Here is a 24,313-nt window from a genome sequence, read left to right on the forward strand (position 1 = left end):
TTATTAACTTTAGAACTGGGAATTAAGAGATGAGCTCACTTGTACAACTTGTCTCAGAGCTCATCTCGTGATAACCACATTATTAATACCAATAACCACACCGTGAATAATTTTTTAAATGCCCTTGGTTGGATGCGTAGGACTTTGAACAGCAGAACTCAGTAATACAGCTTTTAAATATAACTGCTATTTACAGATTCCAAAGTTCAAACATGCTTTTACTGTACTGTGGTACAATACCCAAATTTAATGATAAGATTCTTAAATTTAGATTACAACAGTAAAGGTGGAGGTGTTACGATTTTTTAACGTAAAAATTGCGAACACTTTACTTGTCTCGATAAGGGAGAGGGGCGGTCCGAAATCACTAAAACATGTTTAAATATTACAGGGTGCGTAGCCAAATTATTCAACTAAAAATAAGCACCTTTTAAGCACTCAAAAATATTTTTCAGCACTTAAAAAAAAATATCATAATTAGGCAGAGTTGGAAAGTTTTTAATAATTGGCGGTTTTATCTTGTTTTAGCGGTTATGTCAAAATAAAAAACCTTTATGGCATTGTTTTTGACACTTGTTAAAAATCATGAAATTTCGAATCATGTAAAAAAGAATGGCGTTTTCATGCGTTACGGACTGACAATACGCCGACATAGATTGGGGTTTAATTAATTGTGAAAACGTTGAATAGAGCAATGTGAACTGTGTCTTTTTGGATAATTCGAAGCGAAAGTCAACATGGTGAAGGAAAAAAATCTCATTTTGAAAAAGGGAAAAGTAAGTACTTGAACTTGTATACTTGTAAAACATCCAATGAAAAGAGCACCTTTAAGGACTTTTAAAAAGCAAAAATCGAAAATAAGCACCTTTAATCACTTTTTAAAAACGCTACGCCACCTTGTTGAATATTAGTACGATCCTACACGAAATAGTTAATTATAATACTAATTTCATGCAAATTGGAATTTTTTTCGATAATATTAGAATTAAAAAATATTAAATAGCGTCTCTGAAAAATTAAATATTTCTGTCAAGAAATAGAGAGGTACATTGTGATGAATATATTAATAGAGAGAGGGGGGAAAAAAGGCTTATGAACAAAAAAGCGTAAATAGGTTTTTTTTTTTTTTAAAGAAAAAAAGTGCGACACACGCATTGTGATAACATATCAGCAAGTCTAAGCTTTTCACCACGTGATCTTACACCAATCATGTGTGAATGAAGAAAGAAAGGGGAGGAGGGGGATGGAAAGAATATGAAAACAATGCTTCCGACAGGAACAGAAGCACCTAGACGAGACAGCAGACAAATACCAATCAAGTTAGACAATGCTTCAAACAACGGCGCTAACACTATCATACTAACGAGAAAAAGAAGAAGAAAAAAAAATCCTTAATCGGTCTGTGATAAAATAAATAACCCAACAAGAAATCAAAGATGGAAAAATAAATAAATAAAAAAAAGAAGGACCAAGAGAGCAATCCGTGCGTACTCAGACAATTCCTCTCCCCTCCCCCTTTCCGTGCAACTTCTGTATTTTTCTATTCTCTCTTGTTCTTGTTTTTATTTTTTGTTCTTATGATACATATATATAAACTTGGTCGTTCACCCCGTTCCAGAATGCATTCTGGCAGGCCACTCAAAGTAAGATCACTGGCGCCCGATTCACTGACATTCAGTTTTTAAACAGCGCAGTTCGAAAAGTTTACTATTTTAAACTATATTTGGGTGAACACTAATCAACTGTGAAACGTGTTTACTTATTCGGGGTTATTGTATTATGTACGTTATAATAAAGTTATTATTTCACTTTATTCAGGGATATCTCCCCCACTTAGCTTTGAGGATTACCTTCAGAAGGTTGTTGTTCTCATATATTTTTTTCTTCCTTTAAAGAAACTTAAAGTATTTCTTTGTTCGATGAAATTAATTTTCAGATTAATTTAATAAATTTAACTAAACAATAACTAATATATTTAAATAATTTATATCCGAGATTTATATGATATGAACTATTTTATTAATATCTAAGAGTGAAAAGATTTTTTTTTCTTCTTCTTTTTATAAAAACGATTCTATAAACAATGTAATTTTGGATTTAATCTTTTTTTTAACTTTTATTTTGAATAAAATCGTTTTAAAAAGTACGAGTATTATTTCTATATTAAATTAATTTAACTTTCAGATTTTTAACAACTTAATAGATCATTAATCAAAGAATTTCGTATATCTGATATATTATGTTATGAATTATTTCTTTAAAAAAAATTATATTAATTGCGAAAAGAATTTTAAATTTTTATTCAGAATCATATTCATCAAACAGTGGGTCCGTTCCGCGACGAAGAGCTTTTGAAGGATAAACAATCGAACGGCGGTCGACTTTTCGAACGATACAGTTGATAGTTTCCAAGTGATGTCATTGTATTTTATTTAATAATTCTTTTAGCAATATTTTTGAAAACAATCTACAGTAAAAAAAAATTTAAATATTAAAAATTAATAAAATACATTTTAGGATTTTTTTTGAACATTCTTACTTAAATCTGTTTAGATCGTTAAACTTAAAATGCACCAATCAAGTTCTTAATTTCAAAACGTGTATTTCAGATTAAATGTTATTTTGATAAAAAATACTAAGTATATAAGTAGTAAAAAATAAGTAATAATTTAGTAAACTTAGTAAAAAATAAGTAATAATTTAAAAAACTTAGTATTTTTTACTAAGTACATACTAAGTAAATAAAGTATAGGAAAATATTTTGCATTCAAATAAAAAGTTAGTTTTCATAGCATTTTATTAACACAAAACTGTTTGTTTATAATAAAAAGAGAAGGATCTCCCCTATTTTCAAATTAAAGACCGTTTCATTTTTTTTTGTTTTTTTGTCTGTTTTCCAATGGTATCGGCACACAATTTATTTTCTAATTTACCGTTTTAACCTTCGGTTTTCGAATAAAAAAAAAATTGAAGTTAAGGTGATGAAATTGCCACAAAACAATATTTTGTAATTCTTAAGAAGAAAAAAATTTGGAAATATTTTTGGTGATGTAATTTGTAAATGTAGGCGAGTAATTGAAATGCGTTATACGATTTGAGTTGAAGTTTTTTTTTTTTTTAATTTAAAAAAAAGGGAAAAATAAAATTACCTATTTCCCACACTGGCAACTAAAATTAATTTTTGAAAGCCAGCTGACCGCGATTTATTTTTTAACCATTTTGATGCATTTATAACAAAACTTTTCTTTTGAACAAAAATTTATTTAGTAACAATGCTATATCCATCTAAAAATTAATTGTTTCATATTACTATCAATTACCAAAAATCGACAGATTGTGTAATATACGTTTTATCTGGTTGAGGTACTAACGTCTTAAAATCACTTCCTTGAACTGATTTAGGCATAATACATATGGAAAGGAAAGGGGAAAAAAACCCTTTTGATCTACTGAAATCTATGTTTTGTTATTATTATTACTATTAGTTTTTGCTCGAGTTAAAATTTATGCTGATTTTCAGATCATTGAGATGGAAAACTTTGTGCAGAGCAAAAAGCTAGATGAGAAAAATCAGCATTTTTCGACACAATTGCCGCAAAGGCTGCTCGTGACATTTGAGCTGTTTATGGATCGAGTGCCATAACTGACAGAACGACTCGTAATTGGTGTAAAAAAAGGTTATTTTTAGAAAAGGGCAAAGTTTAAAAAAAGGACATTTCGATCTGAAAGATACACTGTGTTCTGACCATTCAGCTGAGATTGATAAAGAACGATTAAACCGACTTCACGAAAATTCATACCACGACAGAGAATTGACGAAAAGAGATGGAATATTCACACTTTAAAATAGGGTAGCGTCTGAGAAAAATCGAATATTTTTGTCAAAAAGCAGAGCTGCAAGATGAGAATATATTACTTAAGCGGGAACTAATACATTTTAACTACTAAACATATTTTTATCACAACGAAATTATGTAATCACTTTCTTATAATTTTTCAGCGCAACACTTTAAGAACATTTAAAAAAAATAAGTTTTATAACATTGTCCCAAATTTGTTCTTTTCGAGAACACACTTCAAAAAAAATAGTTATGAAAAATTATATCTACAACCCTAACATAAGGTTTTAAGTTTCATCAATCTATGAACTTTTGCATTAATATAATTTATTAAAATAAGACATTAATTTCTCCCTGACATCAAATCTATCATCCTAAGCCTAAAAATAACGAAAAGGAAATTTAAAACTTTTTCGGTTGGAAGAAAGGGTCAAATTCAGATTCAAGATCGATTATACGAACGTGAAAGGATAAAAACGCGTCAGGGAATTTAGTTTTTTCCATTCGATGAGAGAAAAGGGATATTTAATTTTACTCACGTACAGCGGCTGAATAAACGTTCTCTGGAGCGCCTATTTTGAATTTGTGTACACACCTGTCTCTCCGCCAATATGGCCGCCATTAAAAGAGAACGTGCTTAATATGTATAAGTTCTCTCTGTTCCTTTCTTTTCTTCTCGGCTTTAAAATGTAGAATTGTGCAATCGTTTGCTGCTGCTTCCTTTTGTGCTTTTGTTTCATTCAAAATTCATTTCTTCATCGACGCTTCCAACCGAAACGTCAGCATTAAAAAAAGTAAAGGGAAAAAAAACGCTTTTTTTCAGCTGTTATTCGAACAATTTTACGTTCACATAGACCACGAACTGATCAACTAACAAAAATAATATATTAATTCGACATGTAGCTGATCAAAGCTGGGGGGGGGGGGCGGAAAAAGTCCGGTTCAAGAATTTGGTTAGAGAAGTGTCACAACTTTTCACCGAGAGTATTTTTTTTTCCCCTGTGCATTTAAATAGAAATTGAAAGTATGGGGATTTCAGTTGTTATTGGCTATAAACTCTCGCTCCTCGTGGTCAAAATTAAATAAATGACTTAACTCCCCCACCCCACCCTTCTTGTTTGGATACGTAATATTTGAACGATCTTAAATTTTAAACTGCGCAATCAAAAAAGCAAAAACTAAATTGTGAAAATAGTATTAGTAAAATACGCGGTGAAATAATTATCACAATAAATTTTTCACCTGAAATAAATTATCGCAAGAAAATAAAGTGAAGTGGTACTTGTAAATAGAACAGGGTGCGTAGCCAAATCTTTCAACAGAAAATAAGCACCTTTTAAGTACTTTTTAAGCACTCATAAAATATTTTTAAGCACTATATACATTAACAAAATACAAAAAAAAAAATTTAAAGACTTTACATGATCATGATAAAATAATCAGTTTCTGACAAAGAACTCTTTCCTTGATTATATTAGCCGTTATAAAATGATCGAGAGATTTTTCGGTTCAATATCAGAGGGTGGAAATGAAGCCTGAAATTGAGAATATCTTGCAAAATGCAGCAGAGTTGCATATGAGAAGGTAAGAATCTCAACGAACCCAGCTCAGTAGACGCAGATGTGGACTAATAAGTTTTTCATCAAGCATGTAAAATAATCGGGGCTTTCATACGCTATGGACCGACGAGACGCCAAAATAAATTGTGAAAATGTTGAATAAAATAATGTGAAAAGCACGCTTTTGCATAATACTTGACGAAAATCGACATAGTAAAGAAAAAAATCTCATTTTTGAGAAAGGAAAATTAAGCAACACCCTATGAAAAAAGCACCTTTAAGGGCTTTTAAAAAAACAAAAATCAAAAATAAGCACCTTTAAGCACTTCTTAAAAACGCTACGCACCGTGTAGGAAACTTAATACGCTTCATGGTTTTAACGTTTGCCCATATGACAGGAGAAAGGAGCGCTTAACCATGCCCGCATACTCTGAGAGCACACATATTACAAAGTATGTATACGTACTAATACAAAATGCAACGAGAGAGTACCGTATAGAAGTCACGTACGCGTGATCTTGGGCCGCTAGAGTCGGAAAGACTCGTTTCTTATATGATACTGTGGAGAGTGAAGGGAGTCACGTGAGTGTGATCACGGTCCTGAAGGGGTTGATCCACTTTAATTTTGAAGCAATAGTGATAAGCCACACTTTTATTCTCAAAAGTACATATTTATAACCAACTGTTCCTTAGTATTGTTTTCAGATAATGCTCGACTTTACCAAGCTTTCGGAGCAGTCACTAGTCAGCTGTACATTGGACAGATCTTAATTCCTACCTTGTCAGGGTGCGTAGCTAAATTATTCAAGAAAAAATAAACACCTTCTAAGCACTTTTCAAGCACTCAAAAATATTTTTAAGCACTTTAAAAAAATATCATAATTAGGCAGGGTCGGAAAGTTTTTGATAATTGACGGTTTTATCTTGTTTTAATCATCATGTCCTAAAAACCTTATGGCATTGCTTTTGACAATTGTCAAAAATCATGAAATTTTGAATCACGTAAAACGAATGGCATTTTCAATACGCTACAGACTGACAATGCGCCGAAATAGAATGGTGTTGAAGGAATTGTGAAGACGTTGAACAGACCAATGTGAACTGAACTGTGTCTTTTTGCATAATTCGAAGCAAAAATCAACATAGTAAAGGAAAAATCTCATTTTGAAAAGGTGAAAATAAAGCACGTTTTAAAAATACCCTATGAAAAAAAACTCCTTTTTAAGGTCTTTTAAAAAACGAAAATCGAAAATAAGCACCTTTAAGAACTTTTTAAAAACGCTAAGCACCCTGATATTAATCAGGATGCTTTTCGCTCACAACATTTTAAAGCACTTTTTTTTTTTCAGGACAATTTAAAAATGCGGCTTACCATTAAACTGCCTCGAGTGCTTTAATTTAACTACGTTCCCCGCAATTAAAATAAACAACGTTTAGAAGAACAGAAGAAAAAAATTGGTTCATGGGCAAACAGCCCACCTGTAGAAAATAACACCTGTCCTTTCCTTTCTCTTAAAAAAAAGAACAGTGGAAGCTTTTCTTCAAAAAGTAAGGAAAGGGTTAAATTAAAAATCCAAACCAATAATTTTTACCAGATCTGTCTTTATTGACAATGTTACAGCTGTAGAGATTAGTTTCAGTATTTTACACCTGCCACGCTATTTAGAAGGAATGCATTCTGTGATTGCTACGCCAGATCAGAGAACGTTTTCACCGCCAAACTAATTTCCGGCGGAGTTTTTAAGTTCTTTTGATAAATAGCGGCCATTACAGAAGGGGTTGTTTACACTAATTGTGGTCATTTGTCAGAAAGAAGAAGAAAAAAACAATAATACTCTAAACAACAAAATTGCTGATTATAATTCTGAAACAGATTAAGGGGTCTTCATGATATTTCGAATAATTGCGGTAATCATGGAAACCATAAAATAAGATATGAACTAATATTTTAAGCGTTTACTTAAAAAAAATTATTCATGAATTTTATGAATAATGAAATATTTTTGAAGTAAAGTGTGCGTTAAAATAGGTGGAAATATGGAAGGAGGAAAGAAGGAATCTCTGAGTGATCCGAGATTCGAAATATCGTTAAATAATTAAATAAAAAAAGAATAATTGGCAAAGTATTTTTCTTAATAAAGTACTCCTCATATCGCAAATGTTTATGGTCCGTTGCAGCCAAAAATTATTACATAAAATTAGTCGGTGTGCGTATTTCAATCTTTCAAAAGAAAAATAAGCACCTTTTAAGTACCTTTTAAGCACTCAAAAAATATTTTTAAGCACTATATACATTAACAAAATGCAAAATAATTTTCAAAGACTTTACATGATCATGATAAAAAAAACTAGTTTTTGACAAAGAATTCTTTTCTTGATTATATTACCCACCATAAAGAGATCGGGAGATTTTTCGGTTCGATTTCAGAGAGTGGAAAATGAAGCCTGAAATAGAGAATATCTTGCAAAATGCAGCAGAGTTGCACATGAGAGTGCAAGAGTCTCACTGAACTCAGCTCGGTATATGCACATGCGGACCCGCAAGTATTTCGTCAAACATGTAAATAATTGGCGCTTTCATACGCTATGGACCAACAGTACGTCGAAATGGATTGTGGTCCAATGAATTGTGAAAACGTTAAAGAGAACAATGTGAAAATCACGGTTTTGCATAATGCGTGACAAAAATCGACATGGTAAAGAAGGGAAAAAAAATCGAAAAGTAAAAATGAAGCACTTTTTTTAAAAAAAAATAACAATGAAAAAAAGCACCTTTAAGGGCTTTTAAAAAACGAAAATAAGCACCTTTAAATACTGTTTAAAAACGCTACGCACTATGTACATAGTAACATCACAGGTAAACAACAAAAATGTGCAAAATATCAATAGCTATAAAAGAGGTACTTTAAATCGCTACTTTTTAGAGCTTAAAACCAGATTTTAAAATAGCTCTCTGAGCATCATTCTCATATGATTATAAAACTCATCAAATATGGTTACATAAGCCCGAAGAACCTACGTTCATCGGAACATAAGAAAAATCACGATGTTATGAAAAGATCGAGGTCGCTGCATCGAGAGAGAAACCTTTCTAGGCAAATTCTCTTTTACCTCTATATAAGTAATTTAAAGTTTAAAGCAAAGTGAGTCTACACAAATCTAGATTAAACCATTGAAGTTTCAAATGATGAAAAAGAAATGTTTCAAAAATATCATAATGCAAATAAATTATGAGGCGATTTCAGGCAGTGGAGACGTTCATCCAGCAAAATCTGTTTGCATTTCGATGTTTTGAAACATTTTTTTCACCATTTGAAACTTCAATGGTTTAATCTAGATTTGAGTGACTCACACTTTTCTTTAAATTACTTACATGGGTGAAACAGAATTTTCTATGTAAAGTTTTTCTCGCGGTATAGCGTTCTCTAACCACTGGTGATCGTCATCAAGGAGCCGACTATTCAACAGGAGTTTATACGCAACGTGTTTAAAACAAGTTAAAATTGTTGCAGCTAAAAATCCAGTCGTTGGATGTATGGTAGAAGTTTGGGGAAGAGTGGTGCTAACTCAAGCGATATCCAGATCGTTTGACCGTCGTCAAAAGTGCGCGGCTGACTGACCGGTTAACCCTTTAGACCCGAATGATACGTCCCAAAGATAAAACTTTATACCCTACTGGATAAACAGATCCCAATTTTGCATGGATTTTTAAGTTTCCAGGGTTCTTTAGGCATTGCGGAATAAAAATATGATTAAAGGAGCTTGGCAACAATCTCATATTCAAAATGGCGGACTTCTGTTTGCGAGCACGACAGTCAATCTCGTTTTAATTGACGTATCTCGTTTAAATTAAGCATGTTAAATTACGTATTAGGTATTTTCGTTTTAAATTATGTATTTGAGGTAAGTACAACTATGTTTTTGAAATATTTTGCATAAAATAGTGATGTTTGTTCTTAGTAAGTAATAATAATTGTACTTATTTAGTATCAGATATAGAAATTTTGACATATAACGTTTGGGATACATTATCGTAATATATCCCATTATATCCCATTAGTGATAAAAATGTTTATAAGACAAAATTTTAATTTTTGCTTTTAATTATTTTATAACGGCAACTTCCAGTTTCTAAAACTTCTGGGAAGAATAAATAATTCAATGCATTTATATTATTTTCATTATTTATACCCCATACAATACATAGATATTTTTACAATATCCAAGAAGATTGGGACACAATTGTCCTAGGATATTTCCGGGAAAACTTTATACTCATAGTATACTTATTTTAATATGCCAGCATTAACAAAAACTGCTTTTCATACTTAAATTTTAATGCTGCCTAAGTCGGCTCGAAAGGGTTATCAGTGGTTACTAACTGAGAGCCAGCGGGCCACATCCGGCACGCGAAGCCTTTTCTTGTGGCCCGCGAACTAAATTATATTAGTTGTCATTTTTTGCAAACAATTTTCGTAAAAAAAAAATCTATATGGGTTAAAAGTACTTTTCTTCGTTTAAAAAAAAAAAAAAAAAAAAAAGCAAAATGATGCATAATTAAAGCAGGGTAGCCAACTTTCCACAGTTTTGGAAAAATTTCTTATAGTGGTAGCAAACTTTATGTTTTAAAGTAAGATTCTTTGTTCATGTAAATTTAATTTAAAATTATTTTTAACTCCACTACATATGAATAATTCAAAAGTTAATATGAAAAGCCATTTTGTTCTAATTTTTTATGGCAAGACATGCAATATTAAGCAATNTTAAACAATTTTTGTGCAAAATTTTTCTGCACATGCATTTGAATATAAATTTCTGAGATTTTAAATCTGTTATTTTACCTTAATTTTAATTAAAAAATATTTTAAAACCTGCTGATTACCTATAGTATAATTAAATTTCAATATAATGCATGGCAACTGTTGGTAGTTTTGAAGTTTATATATTTTCTTGGCAAACTTCAGTTTTTGACGGGTTTTTGACGGTTTAAACCAGTATTATACCCTTGTCATGTCAAAAACCACTTTTTGACGTCAAAAACCCAACCCTGATTATCCCAAACGTACTTACCAGTGGCACAATATATCCCATTAGTGATAAAAATGTTTGTAAGACAAAATTTGAATTTTTGTTTTGATTATTTTATAACGGCAACTTGTAGTTTCTAAAACTTCTGGTAAGAATAAATAATTCGATGCATTTATATTATTTTCATTATTTATACCCATGCAATAACATAGATAATTTTTACATTATTAAAGAAGAGTGGGACACAATTGTGCAAGGATATTTCCGGGAAAACTTTATACTCATAGTATACTTATTTCAATATGTCAGCATTAACAAAAACTGCTTTTCATACTTAAATTTTAATGTTGCCTAAGTCGGCTCGAAAGGGTGGTTACTAACCACATCCGGCCCACGAAGCCTTTTCTTGTGGCCCGCGAATTAAATTATATTAGTTGTCATTTTTTGCAGACAATTTTCGTAAAAAAATCTATATGGGTTCAAAGTACTTTTCTTCGTTACAAAAAAAAAAAAAAAAAAAAAAAAAAAAAAAAAAAAAAAAAAAAAACTTAATTTTTTCGTTTCTGTGAAATTGAACATACCGACGGTGCAAAAAAAATTCATTTATCAGGTAAAAATCTACTTCTTAAAAAAATCTAATTCTACTTAATTTGTAACTCAATACTTTTGTTTTGTACAACTTGATAAAAATCTGATAGTAATACTTAATGTTCCTTCAAACATAAAAAGAGTCCTACATGAAATTTCAATAAAGTTGCGGCCCGCCATTTGACTGGTGTTTTTAATTGCGGCCCCCGGTCTCATGTAAGTTGGAAACCCCTGGGTTAAATTATAGAGCCCTCGAAAAAATGGGGATAAGTAGTTGGGTGGTGGGTACGCATTGATTGCGTTATTTCAAAATGTAAGCTCCGCTTATTTCGTTTTTAATAAAAACCAAGGGGAACACGGTTTGTTTTCTTTAGAATCGCTGCACAAAAATATAACAACAACAAAAAGGACCATTTGTTCTCGCAATCGGGCCCCTACCTGGTGCGCGCCTCCTGGCAGGAGCCATAACATATTTATCATAGCATTTTCATCCGAAAAGATACGCTTCGTTTAAAACCAGGCGGTACGCAATCATGTAAGCGAGTAAACAAACAAACAGACAAAATAATTAGCCGACATTTCACAAACCAACAGATTTACGCCCCAATACTTTTGCGGGAAACATAAAAGTTAAGCTTTAAAGCAACCCCCATCGCCAAAACAATTTCTCTTTTTTAGTTTGGTGATGCATTTTAAAAAGCCCAAGCAGAGAGAGATGTATGTTACATCTGAGGTGAAACTGCACAAGAAGAAGGGAAAGAAAAAAAATTATATTTCCTACTAAATTTCGACAGTCGCGGCAAACTATTTACTCTATTTGCAGAACGCATATATATTTTAATGAAGGCACGCCGCTGTGGGAAAAAAAAAGTTCCATTTTAAAAATAAAAGTTGCAACAACTCTTTCGCAGGAAGAGATTGTTGGGCGAAAACAAAAAAACAAAATTATATTTATATACACTTTTTTTTTACCACCACAAAAATGCGCTTCGCTTGTTTTGGTAGATCTAAGAGTTGTTTTTCTCTTAGAGCATGGGAAGAAAAAAAAAACTCTAAAATAAATTTCAAGCTATCTTAGAGAGCGCAGTTTTCCTGAAATCACGGCGGGGGGTCGTGAATTATAAATATTTCGCTTTACAACTAGGGGCTTTTAATGTATTGTAAGCATTACTGAGATATTTCAAAGTATCTTCTAAGTGAATCCTAATTCGAAACAATTCTTAAAAATTTTTTAGATTTCTCTCTCTTTTTTCTTTGTTGCATGTGTTTTTACTTACTTTTATCCCTTAAAAATTTATCCCTTTATTTACTTTTATCTCTTGAGCTTTTATCCCTTAAAAAAATTTACTGTTACATTATAAAATATTTCAGTGTGCCAAGTGCTCTTTTTAGAACCCTTACTGACTCCACTCCCCTTTTTCATTATTGCATGATATACATATATGGGTGATTCTCACGAAATATGACAATTCACTGTCCCTTGCTCCAAGATCTACTAAAAAGAGCTTTTTTTTTTAAAAAAAAATTTATAAATAGCATTGCTGTTAGCATTTCAAAATGACTTTGCACTAGCATTGACTGATTTATATAGCTAAAAAATTTAATTGAACTTCAAAATGTCTTTTTCCTGGCATATCCCAAACAATGTTTCCAATAATAAATAGCCTCAAAACTTCCCATAAATTTTTCAATATCCAATTTTTTTATCTCAACCGGTGTAATAATTTCTAGAATTTACGCAGAGGGTATTATTTACAAAAGCTTCGTTTAAAATAATGTTTTCTGTCAATAATTTGTTTGTCCCAAGAAAATCTGTCATTTTCCTGGCTACTTTTATTTAGTGGTTTATAACCAAAATAGATAGAGTCAGCAATCAATATCTTATGTTAATAGAATGATCAGATACCCTCCTATAATGAAATATTTTTTTTTAACTGCTAATAGTATAAAGAGGGAGAGCAAATATTAACCAAATACCAAGTTTATGTATGATTGTAACATGCTTGGATGCAATCAAAGTTATTTATTTATTTAATGATTGATTATTATACACTTTTTTATTCTGTACATATCAGCTACATAAGATTTTTTGATTCTTTCTACAGTGGATAAAAAGAATTAATTTAAGCAATTTATGGTCCATTTAACATAAAGGCTTAAGTTGAGTTACTTACTACGTATTAACTTAAAATTACTGTTTTTTAAACTTCTAAGTCAATATATCATTCTCCTGGCATTGACGATTTGGTGAATTTCTATTTTTTTCCCCTCGAGCAAAGGTCAATAAACTATACTGCTGTCTGTAAGATATTAATAAGTGTAACTAAAGAAGTATACAAAAAAATTTTTAGGTTATTTTGAAGACTTTGAATTTCCAAATATTTTTTGGTCCGAATTGTCATGTTTAAAAAGAANCTATAAAGAGGGAAAGCAAATATTAACCAAATACCAAGTTTATGTATGATTGTAACATGCTTGGATGTAATCAAAGTTATTTATTTATTTAATGATTGATTATTATACACAATTTTATTCTGTACATATCAGCAACAAAATTTTTTTTGATTCTTTCTACAGTGGATAAGAAGAATTAATTTAAGCAATTTATGGTCCATTTAACATAAAGGTTAAAGTTGAGTTACTTACTATTAACTTAAAATGACTGTTTTTTAAACTTCTCAGCCAATAAGTCATTTTCCCATGAAAAGATCGAGAGATTTTTTGGTTCGATTTCAGAGGGCGGAAAATGAAGCCCGAAATTGAGAATATCTTGCAAAATACAGCAGAGTTGCACAAGAGAGAGTAAGAATCTCACCGAACCCAGTTCACTAGACGCACATGCGGACTCGCAATTATTTCATCAAACCTGTAAAATGATTGGCGCTTTCATACGCTATGGACTGACGGTACGCTGAAATTGATCGTGGTTGAATGAATTCTGAAAACGTCGAATAGAGAAATGAGAAAAGCAATACGTGGCGAAAATTGACATGGTAAAAAAAAAAAATCCCATTTTCGAAAAGGGAAAATGAAGCACTTTTTAAAAACACCCATTAAAAAAAGCACCTTTAAGGGCTTTTAAAAAACGAATATCGAAAATAAGTACCTTTAAGCACTTTTTAAAAACGCTACGCACCATGTTTTATTTTCCTACATTCTTTCTTAAGGAAAAAAAAAAGAGATTTGACTGAAACATTTAAAAATAATGAGAGCAATCCAATAGCAAAAATGAATAATCTTAGCAGGAGTTAGTCGACATTTTGTTGCAATTGAATGCCATATCCCACTCCTCCGCTACTTCAGGTGTTGTTGACAGGCAAATGCATAGAAACTTTAGTATCATGCAAATGAAATTCTCCAATGGCCAAAAAACACGTCAACTTTGTAGCTACAAAACATTACACAGAAAAAAAGCAGAATATCCCTTTACACTGAAGTGAATTCTAAAGTGTGATATCGTCTGTCATGGCCATCAGACACTAGCCATAAAAAGAAAAAATTGTAAATGTGCCGAACTTCGAATCAGCACCAAAAGGAAGGTAGAGAAAACAGACACTAAAAACAGCGGGATGCTTAGAGAACCGATCACAATGGATAAAATAAATAATAAAAAAAAAGAAAAATAGAGGAAGATGTTGGAAAAGAACAGAAGAAGAATCCAGAGCAAAAGTTGTTGAATAGCCAAGCAACCTATCATTTCCCATGGCGAAATTTGATTGCAAAGGGAGAGAGAGAGAAAAGTCGTAAAAACTTCTTGAAGTCGATACCTCTGAGTCGTTTTCACAAACATTGTTTTCAGTAGAGAAATATATTTTTTTTTTCCATGCCTTGTGGAGTAAAGACGTGCTTAATTTTGTTCATTAAATCGTCTGAACTCGCACTTAACATTGTCAACTATATTTAAACTTTTAATGATAAATACCGTTTTAGATACATGTAAGCTAGCAATAACGTACAAAATTAACAACACAGTACAGTCTCAGAAAGAAAAGAAGAATACGCCCGTGAACCACAATATCTTACGACATAGTTACCACCATAATAAGCGGACGTTAAATTGAACCCTATTTTAGTTAAGTTAAATCATAATAAAATGCAAATCAAGTTCAAGGAGCTCGATAATGTCGTTGAATTTTACGCCTTAGTAGGCTGTAGTAAATTAGTGCGATATGATGGTTGCAAACAATCATCTGGACTAACAATGATCCGACACTCAAACGGAAAAACGAAATCCTCAGATAATAATAAGGTTTCACCAGGTCTAGATCTAGTGAATTCTAATGCAAGTAACATAAGAACAAAACATTCCAATAATTCTACGTGGAGTTAATCAAAATAGATTGTTACTATTATAAATAAAATCGTACAATAACAATTCGTTATATCGAGTGTATTTGAGGAAGCATAAAGCACTATGCAACAACTTTCTTCTTAACTCATTGACGCAGATAAGGATACTGGTGTCCCTTATTTTTAAAAAAAAATTCTGATGCTCTAAAATTACAAGTAAATATATATTTTTGTACTTTTTAACTACAAAAACAGTCAATTAGTTATTCCAAAAATTATGTTATATTATCGAAATTATATGTGTAAAAAATTCAAAAAAGATAGTTTTAAAAAAAAAAAAAATTTTATTCATATTCGAAAATGTATAAATAATTGATTTTGTAGGTTAAAGAAATTCCAATGATGAATAACTATTTTTCATAGATCTGTAAATAAGTGCAAATTTGAAAAATTATTGTTTGGAAGATTTTATTGATGCCGAAAAAGACACCGATGTTTCATGCTGTGTTTCATAACTATAACTTATTAAAATGCTAAATACAGTACAGAACCCGTTATCCGGAAATCAGAAAACCGGAAAACCAACAAACCGGAACGAAATTCGATAAGTTTTCCCGCCATTCAAAAAAAAAAAATTTTTTTTCCTCATAAGATTTTAGGATTTTTCTTTCTTTCTTGAAAGATCCTTACCTTGAAGGATCCTTGAAGAAAGACCTTACCATCGTTTTGGAAATAATCATTAGTGTATTACTTCATCGTTTTTTAACAATAAAAAAAACGGTTTTTTGTAGCGATTCAGAAAACCGGAAAAATCAGTTATCCGGAATAGCGATGGTCCCGATCATTCCGGATAATCGGTTTCCTACTGTATAATACAGTGAATTCGCGATAACTCGAATCTGATAGGACTGACGAAAAACTTCGACATATCGGAAGTTCGACTTACCGATAGTTTCGGTTTTGGGCTATCAAAATTTTGTCGGATTATTTAATTAATGCTTATTAATTACAAATCCTCTAAATGCTTTCAATATTTAAGATCATTTTTCTGACTAGCCATTTACGATAAGACTGTTTGAAGCACTTTATGATACCCTGGTCCATCGGCTGCAATTTTGCTGTTGTATTTGGAGGGAGAAACTGCAAGTTTACTGCTTTCAAATTAGGTAGATCACTATGCGCTGTGCATTTATCCATAAAGAGTATCACTTTTCTTTTTTTAGCGAAGAATTTCCGATCCAATTTTCTTACATAGTCTTCAAATAAAACTGATGTCATCCAAAACTTTTTGTTAGACTTGTAATCCAAAGGATACGTTTTTACATTCTTGAAACATCGGGGATTTCGGTATTTTCCGATAACAAGTAAGGGCAATTTCTCTGTCCCAGACGCATTTCCTCCAACTAGGACAGTCAAACGTTCCTTGCTCATTTTACCCCCTGAGCAGTTTTCATCCTTAAACATCATAGTCTTATTTGGAAGACATTTAAAAAATAAACCCATTTCATCAATATTGAAAACATCATTTTAACTGTATCCTTGAAGTAAATTTGGTAACGTTTCATTTAACCACTGTTCACATACTTCAAGAGGGACAGCTTTAGCTTCTCCATGAAGAGTGCGAAAGACATTGTGTGTGTGTTGCAAAGGAAGGGGCAAGATATCAGCTCCTAGGTTTTTTTTCTTGCTTTAAAAGATCCAAAAAAAATCGAGTTAAAGGGAGTAAAATTCGAGTAATCGAGAATAATTAACATGAAATTGAAGATAAAAGGGTCGGGACCTCATAAAAAAATCGAGTTATAGTAATATTCGAGTTATCGTACTTCGAGTTATAGCGAATTGACTGTATTTTTCACTTCGTTTGACAAAAATTAATGCAAAATAAAGAAAAAAGTATGTTCAATAAAAAATATGCATTAAAGGACGAAAACAACAGCTGAATGTCACGACTGAATTTGTGTGATATCATTGTATACCGTAATCAGAGGTTATGATTCGTATTAAACCGTTAATCCACTCATCGAGAGCGAGCCGTGATAGCCCAGCTTGAGCGCTCGCATTCCAATGAATTGAACCGGGTTCGAATCACAGCAATGGCTGGCCGATATGAATTCCGCATCCGGCTTGCACCGACCACAGTGCTGACTTAAAATATCCTCAGTGGTAGACATATCATGGGTTAGAGTCCTCTTGTCATCGGGCTAACCGTGTGAGGTTTTTGTGCTTAACATTTCCCAAGTAACACAAATGCGGGTTAGTTCCATCAAAAAATTCCTCCACGAAGGCAAATTTCTCCCAAAACTTGATCCAGAAGTTCCTTTATTTTCTGGAGTGGGTTCAAAATTCGAAGGCTACGTAATTGAACATTAGTAGTCGTTAACAGCAGAACTAACTCCAATTACTTACTTTTTAGCAGTTTCTCTACTAAAAAATAAGACATCTTTTTTAAATGGTTCGTTTTGGATGCACGTACGGCGCATATATCCATGTCTTAACTTACTTTTTAGCAGTTTCTCTACTAAAAAATGAGACATCTTTTTAAAACGGTTCGTTTTGGATGCATGTACGGCGCATATATCCATGTCTTAACTTACTTTTTAGCTGTTTCTCTACTAAAAAAAACATCTTTTTAAAATTATTCGTTTTGGATGCATGTACGGCGCATATATCCATCAACAGAACTAACTCCAATAAGAATTTGATCTGATTTTTAAAATTGTTCCTTCGCAAAAATCGTTGGAAAAAGTGATGTAAATTATTATGTAAATCCTGCAGAGGATTTGAAAAGAGTTCTTTGAAGAATATCGAGCAATTACATTTTTTACGACTTTTCCATTTCTATATAATGCTTCCGCACACATCCCCCGACACACACAATAAATAATAAATTCGAAGTAATAATTTTTATTATTTTTTCTCTCTCTCTTCTTTCTTCAATTGCCATAGTATTGCATCTATTATTCATGCGAATTCAGAGAATAGTGTTTTATGATCTATAATATTATAATTTATAGCGAGAAAGAGAGGTTGGAATAAGGCGTGTCGTAAGTGATGTGGGAAAAAAAAAGAAGGGTTCTTTTTTACGGGAGTCTCGCCAACAATAAAATTGAGCGGGTCGTAAAAGAAGATGCCTCATCAGTACACAGCACTGGTAGACGAGTCTAGGAACATTTCGTCTGGATGGCTGCACAATATGCCAGAGGCTCCCCTTCTAAATCAATATTCAAAAGCAGTAGCTAAAAGAAGAGGAAGACGGGGAATGAATTGCATTGATTTAACTTTTTCTCACAGAAGAGAGGAAGCCGTATATTTAAAAAAAAAGAAGAAGACACCTTTTAAAACAATACCTCTACAATGATGTCATTGCTATTTATGTATTAGCTCCACAATTACATTTTATGATTACGGGACAAACGAGATCGCGTATGTTTTTTTTAACAGTATCCGATTAACGCCTCCCTGGAGATAATTTAAATAATCGAGTAGCAGCAACCTAACAAGAACTCAAGAACAAGCTGCTCTGTAAATACAACCGAATAATAACTAACTATCGAATAAACGTAACGTAACCATTTCAAAATCTCGGGAGAATACAACCTAAAATAACGAGGATCAAATTTTTCACGTAGAGCTAACCTATCTTAACGAGTAAGGGGTCTCCTGTAGACATAACCTATCTTAACGAGTACGGGGTCTCCTGTTGACATAACCTATCTTAACGAGTACGGGGTCTCCTGTAGACATAACCTATCTTAACGAGTACGCTGCCTCCTGTAGACATAACCTATCTTAACGAGTACGCTGTCTCCTGTAGACATAATCTATCTTAACGAGTACGGGGTCTCCTGTAGACATAAACTAACGATAACTAGCTGTTATGTAATTACAAAGGCAAACGTCCTTGTAAACATAACAAAATAGGAGTAGAATTAAAACAAAACTTAACAATAAACTGTAATGTAGACTTAACCTAACTTAGCAATAACATTTCGAATGAACATTACCTAATTTAACGAGGACGAATCCTCTTCAATACATAAATATATCAACAGTATCCGATCAACATCTCCCTGGGGATAATTTAAATAATCGAGTAGCAGCAACCTAACAAGAACTCAAGAACAAGCTGCTCTGTAAATATAACCGAATAATAACTAACTCTCGAATAAACGTAACGTAACCATTTCAAAATCTCGCGAGAATACAACCTAAAATAACGAGGATCAAATTTTTCACGTAGACCTAACCTATCTTAACGAGTACGGAGTCTCCTGTAGACATAACCTATCTTAACGAGTACGGGGTCTCCTGTAGACATATCCTATCTTAACGAGTATGGTGTCTCCAGTAGACATAAACTAACGATGACTAACTGTTATGTAATTACAAAGGCAAACGTCCTTGTAAACATAACATAACCTATCTTAACGAGTATGGTGTCTCCAGTAGACATAAACTAACGATGACTAACTGTTATGTAATTACAAAGGCAAACGTCCTTGTAAACATAACAAAATATGAGTCGACGTAAAACAAAACTTAACAATAAACTCTAATGTAGACTTAACCTAACTTAGCGACAACATTTCGAATGAATACAACCTAATTTAACGAGGACGAATCCCCTTCAATATATACATATATCAACAGTATCCGATCAACGTCTCCCTGGAGATAATCTAAATTAACTCGGGCGGAGATAATCGAGTAAAAGCAACCTAACAAGAACAAGCTGCTCTGTAGACACGTAGACATAACCTATCTTAACGAGTAAGGTGTCTCCTGTAGACATAAACTAACGATGACTAACTGCTATGTAATTACAAAGGCAAACTTCCATGTAAACGCCGACCGGACTGTGTAGGGGTCAGGAAACTGGCCTTGCATCGGAAAGGTTCTGGGTTCGAATCCTAGGAAAGGCATGATTGTTATTTCATTCTCTGTACCCTCTGTCCTTACTATGGGAGCAACTTCAAAATTTAAAAAAAAACTTCCACGTAAACATAACATAACATAAAATATGAGTACACATAAGCCAGAACTTAACGAGGAAATAAACTCTAATGTAGACTTAACCTAACTTAGCGACAACATTTCGAATGAATACAACCTAATTTAACCAAAACGAATCCCCTTCGAAATAATATGCATGCTCCCATCTAAACCAATATTGAAAAGCAATAGCTAAAAAGAGGTAGATTGGAAATAATTGTATTGAATTGACAATTTAACTTTTCACATCAAAACTTTTAAAACAACAACAGTTTAATAAAGTTACAACTATTAATATACTAGCTTCACAATAATATTTTATGATGGAGAACAATCGAACGAAATCGTGAATGTTATTGTAGGTAAAGATTGATAAAATACTTTAATGAGGATAATATCTTGGGTAGGTATGATATAACGAGGACTAACTCTCGTGTAAACATAACCAAACTTAACAAGATTGAACTTACTGCGCATTTTTATCTAAATTAACAAAGGCGAAATCTTGTGCAGACGCAACTTCATAGGGACTAACTGTCATGTAAGTATGATTTAACAATGAGAAATTATCGCGTAAATGTAACGTAACGAGCACAAAATCTCGTGAGAACAACACAACGTAACTTAACGAGGACGAAATTTTGTGCAGGCATAACCAATCTTAACAAGTACAACATCTTGTGCACACATAACCTGATGGTACCAAACTGCGAACTAAATAAGATAAAACAATAAGTGTAGACATAACGTAACAATGACAAAATCTTGGTAAACATAAGATATAATTTAACGAGAACAAACAGTCATGTAAACATAACCTAGCTTAAAGTTAACAAAGACGAAATTGTATGCACATGCAACCTTACGGGAACAAATTGCCTAGTAGACATAACGAGGACAAAATCTCATGGGAACACAAGCTAACTTAACGAGTATGAAAATTTCGTGCAGACATAACCTGTCTAAATTAGTACATCTCGTTTAGACATATTACATTCTCATTGAACTTGTAACATGACCAATACAACATATCGTAGACAACACATAGACATGACAAACTGTCGAATAATCGTGTATAAATAACCAAATGACACATTCACGGGCAGACATAACGTTTACAATGACAAAATCTCGGAAGACATAACATAATCTAAAGAGGACAAACTTTAGTGTACGCATTACCGAACTAAACGAGAACGACATCTCATGCAGACATAGCCTAACTTAACGCGCACGATTTTTCGCGTAGACACAAACTAACGATGACAAACTGTCATGCAAATATGATCAAACAAACTATAGTGTCGAAGACAAAACATAACACAACGATGACAAAATCTTGAGTCGATATAATCAAATCACGGGAAGAAAAACTCTATTACAAACAAACATTACCTACGATATTTTAAGTTAACATAACATTATTGAAATCTCGTGTAAACAGCACAGCCTAACTTAACGAGAACTAACTCTGAAGTTAATGTAACATAACGATGACAAATTTTAGACATAACTCAACGATGGCGAAATGTTGAGTTGAAATAATCTAAAAAGAATAAACTCTGGTGTAAACATAATCTAACTTAACGAAGACAAAATCTCGAATAGACAAGACACTATTTAACGATAACAACACTCTGTATATAACTTTTTAAAAAAAATATTTAAACAATCAAAAAATCTAGAATATTGTTAATCTAACGGTGAGTAACTCCCGTTTGTTCTACAGCCAATTTTAAATAGAATATGATACGAAAATTAGACGACAATAATATAACATATTTCCGATTATGTTGTGTGCAAAAAAGAAAGAAACTCCTATCAATAACTTTTGATCTAATGATTGGCACATTTTACTTGACCCTCAAAATATAGGAGGCAGCCGCATTCTTAAATAAAATTAAAAAAATTTAAAAATAAGTTTGTATCAAATCGTTAACCTATGCTAGACCACCGAAAAATATTTTTTCAAAATATTTTCAATAATAAGAATTAATCAAAATTATGACTTAAAAAAATGGTACCTTTTTCAAACCGATTTTTGAACAACAGTCATCGAGTTTTCTTACCTAAAATACAAGAAAAAGAATTTAGTATATGAATTAATCATAAATCAGTTCATAATGCAACACTTAAAATCAAATAAGAATTTCAAATAATATAATATCGATTATATTATTTGAAATTCTTATTAGATTTTTATTAAAAATAAATACTTAAGTTTATTAAAAATAAATACAGATTTTATGAAAGAAAGAAAAGAAAATAAGTGAAATATTGTCCCTTTGGTGAAGCACAACAACCCTAGTTTTAAAAGCTTGCCGATTCCCAAAGGAAATAAGCAGCAATCGGAGAAAGAGGCTTATTTAGTTTAATGTAAAGAGTATACGCAATAAAATTCAATAAGAAAAATGTAGTAGTTTGTTCGATAAACTTTTAAATTTATTCTCCCTCCCCCCTCAGACAAGATCTCTAAAATCTCTTCTGTTGAATTTCATTTTTATTTATATCTCAATAAGAAAAAATCATGTCCTTTATAAAAACGAAAAATACATATAATTAAAATATTTAAAAAGTATATGAAAAAAAAACATCACTTAGTGTGTTAATCCATTTTACATAACATGTTTTAACATGAAACAAAAATAATTTAAAATTTATTAGTTGCACAACCAGAAAATACATCCATTTTACGCAAATGTCTTAAAAGAAAATTGAAAAAAAAAAAAATACTTGTATAAACGGAAAAAATATCCGTTTACGTAACATGCTTATACATGTTATAACAGAATGTGATACATTACATATCACATCAGATATGAATCATCGCGATAGTTGTTAAATTTTACTCAAAAATATTAACATAGGTGCCACTCATAAAGCGATGTCACATCACTCCTCCCCTGTATCACTTCACATCACGATTGTTACACTCTCGTATATAAACCGATGCTAACAATCCTAAAACGAAACACACATTTTAAACTAAATTAATATTTTAAACTCCAACTACGGCAGTTGTGGGCAAAATAATGATTAGATTAAACCGCAAATTGGATCATGATTAGAACAGATTAAATGACTAAATCTGTAATTATTTTGATTTAAAAAATACATAATTGTGCATTTAAAATATGTAATTTTAATCAAAAAGTGGAATGTCACTTTTTACCTCTTTCCTCTTCTATGTCACGAAATTACGAACGTCTACCCTACCTTCTGAGTGCGACATCATATATGTTCGATCCCATGACTTTTAAAAATAATAATAGCTAAAACATCTAAAATGTTTCATACAATGTTTACATACTTAGAGTTTGTTTAATTCCCCTCCTTTAAAAAACTCCAACATCAGACTTAGTTTATAGCATCGTTTGATCTCTACCAAGATCATCATCGTTACTTACCAAGAATACTATAATACTGTTTAAGATTGGTGCAGTATTCTGCCTATGAAGTTTAATGGCCTACACCAGGGATGGCGAACCAATGGCACGCGACACAATATTTTGGCCACTCCACCGATCACAATTGTTATTGCACTATGAATTGTTATTACAGAAATGTCGCACACTATGAAGGATATGTAACAATTAAAGTAAAATTCACAAAAAACAAACAAAATAATAAACAATTATTAATAAAAAAATTAACAATTAATGTTAAAAGAACAATTAATAACCTTAAAAACAAGCTAACAATAAATAACTAGCAAAAAATTTAACAGTCCTGCTTAAACTAACATCTTACAACCTAATATAAGTTATTTGTCATCTAATCTGCAACAACAGAGGTCACACTGATGTTACTTTAAGTTGAATTACCCGTATAACTGAGACATTGCAAAATGTACTTTTTTTTTCATAGTAAATAAAGAGTTTTGAGTTGATAGTATTTAGTGTTATTATTTTCCCAATAATCACATAGTCAAAATGATTTGACGGCACGTCTATGACCTCATTAAACAATTTTTTGAAAAAAATGGCACGTTGGTGCATAAAGGTTCGCCACCCCTGG

The 24,313-nt window shown here is 31.9% G+C and overlaps 1 protein-coding gene across 4 annotated transcripts in view; it reads right to left on the reverse strand.

Annotated features, from left to right (window-relative positions):
- LOC107445290 (Sno oncogene) overlaps positions 1 to 24,313 on the reverse strand; it is a gene marked incomplete at its 3' end in the record, with an annotated part of 238,655 nt that overhangs the window by 12,608 nt on the left and 201,734 nt on the right. For 3 of the 4 annotated variants that reach the window (XM_071177940.1, XM_071177938.1, XM_071177939.1), the window contains 1 exon segment: positions 22,321 to 22,365. In XM_071177940.1, the coding sequence (XP_071034041.1) occupies positions 22,321 to 22,365 (45 nt within the window). 4 annotated transcript variants of the gene reach the window in all.

This window comes from Parasteatoda tepidariorum, chromosome 2 (assembly GCF_043381705.1).
Source record: "Parasteatoda tepidariorum isolate YZ-2023 chromosome 2, CAS_Ptep_4.0, whole genome shotgun sequence".
In the NCBI taxonomy this organism is placed as follows: Eukaryota; Metazoa; Arthropoda; class Arachnida; order Araneae; family Theridiidae; genus Parasteatoda; species Parasteatoda tepidariorum.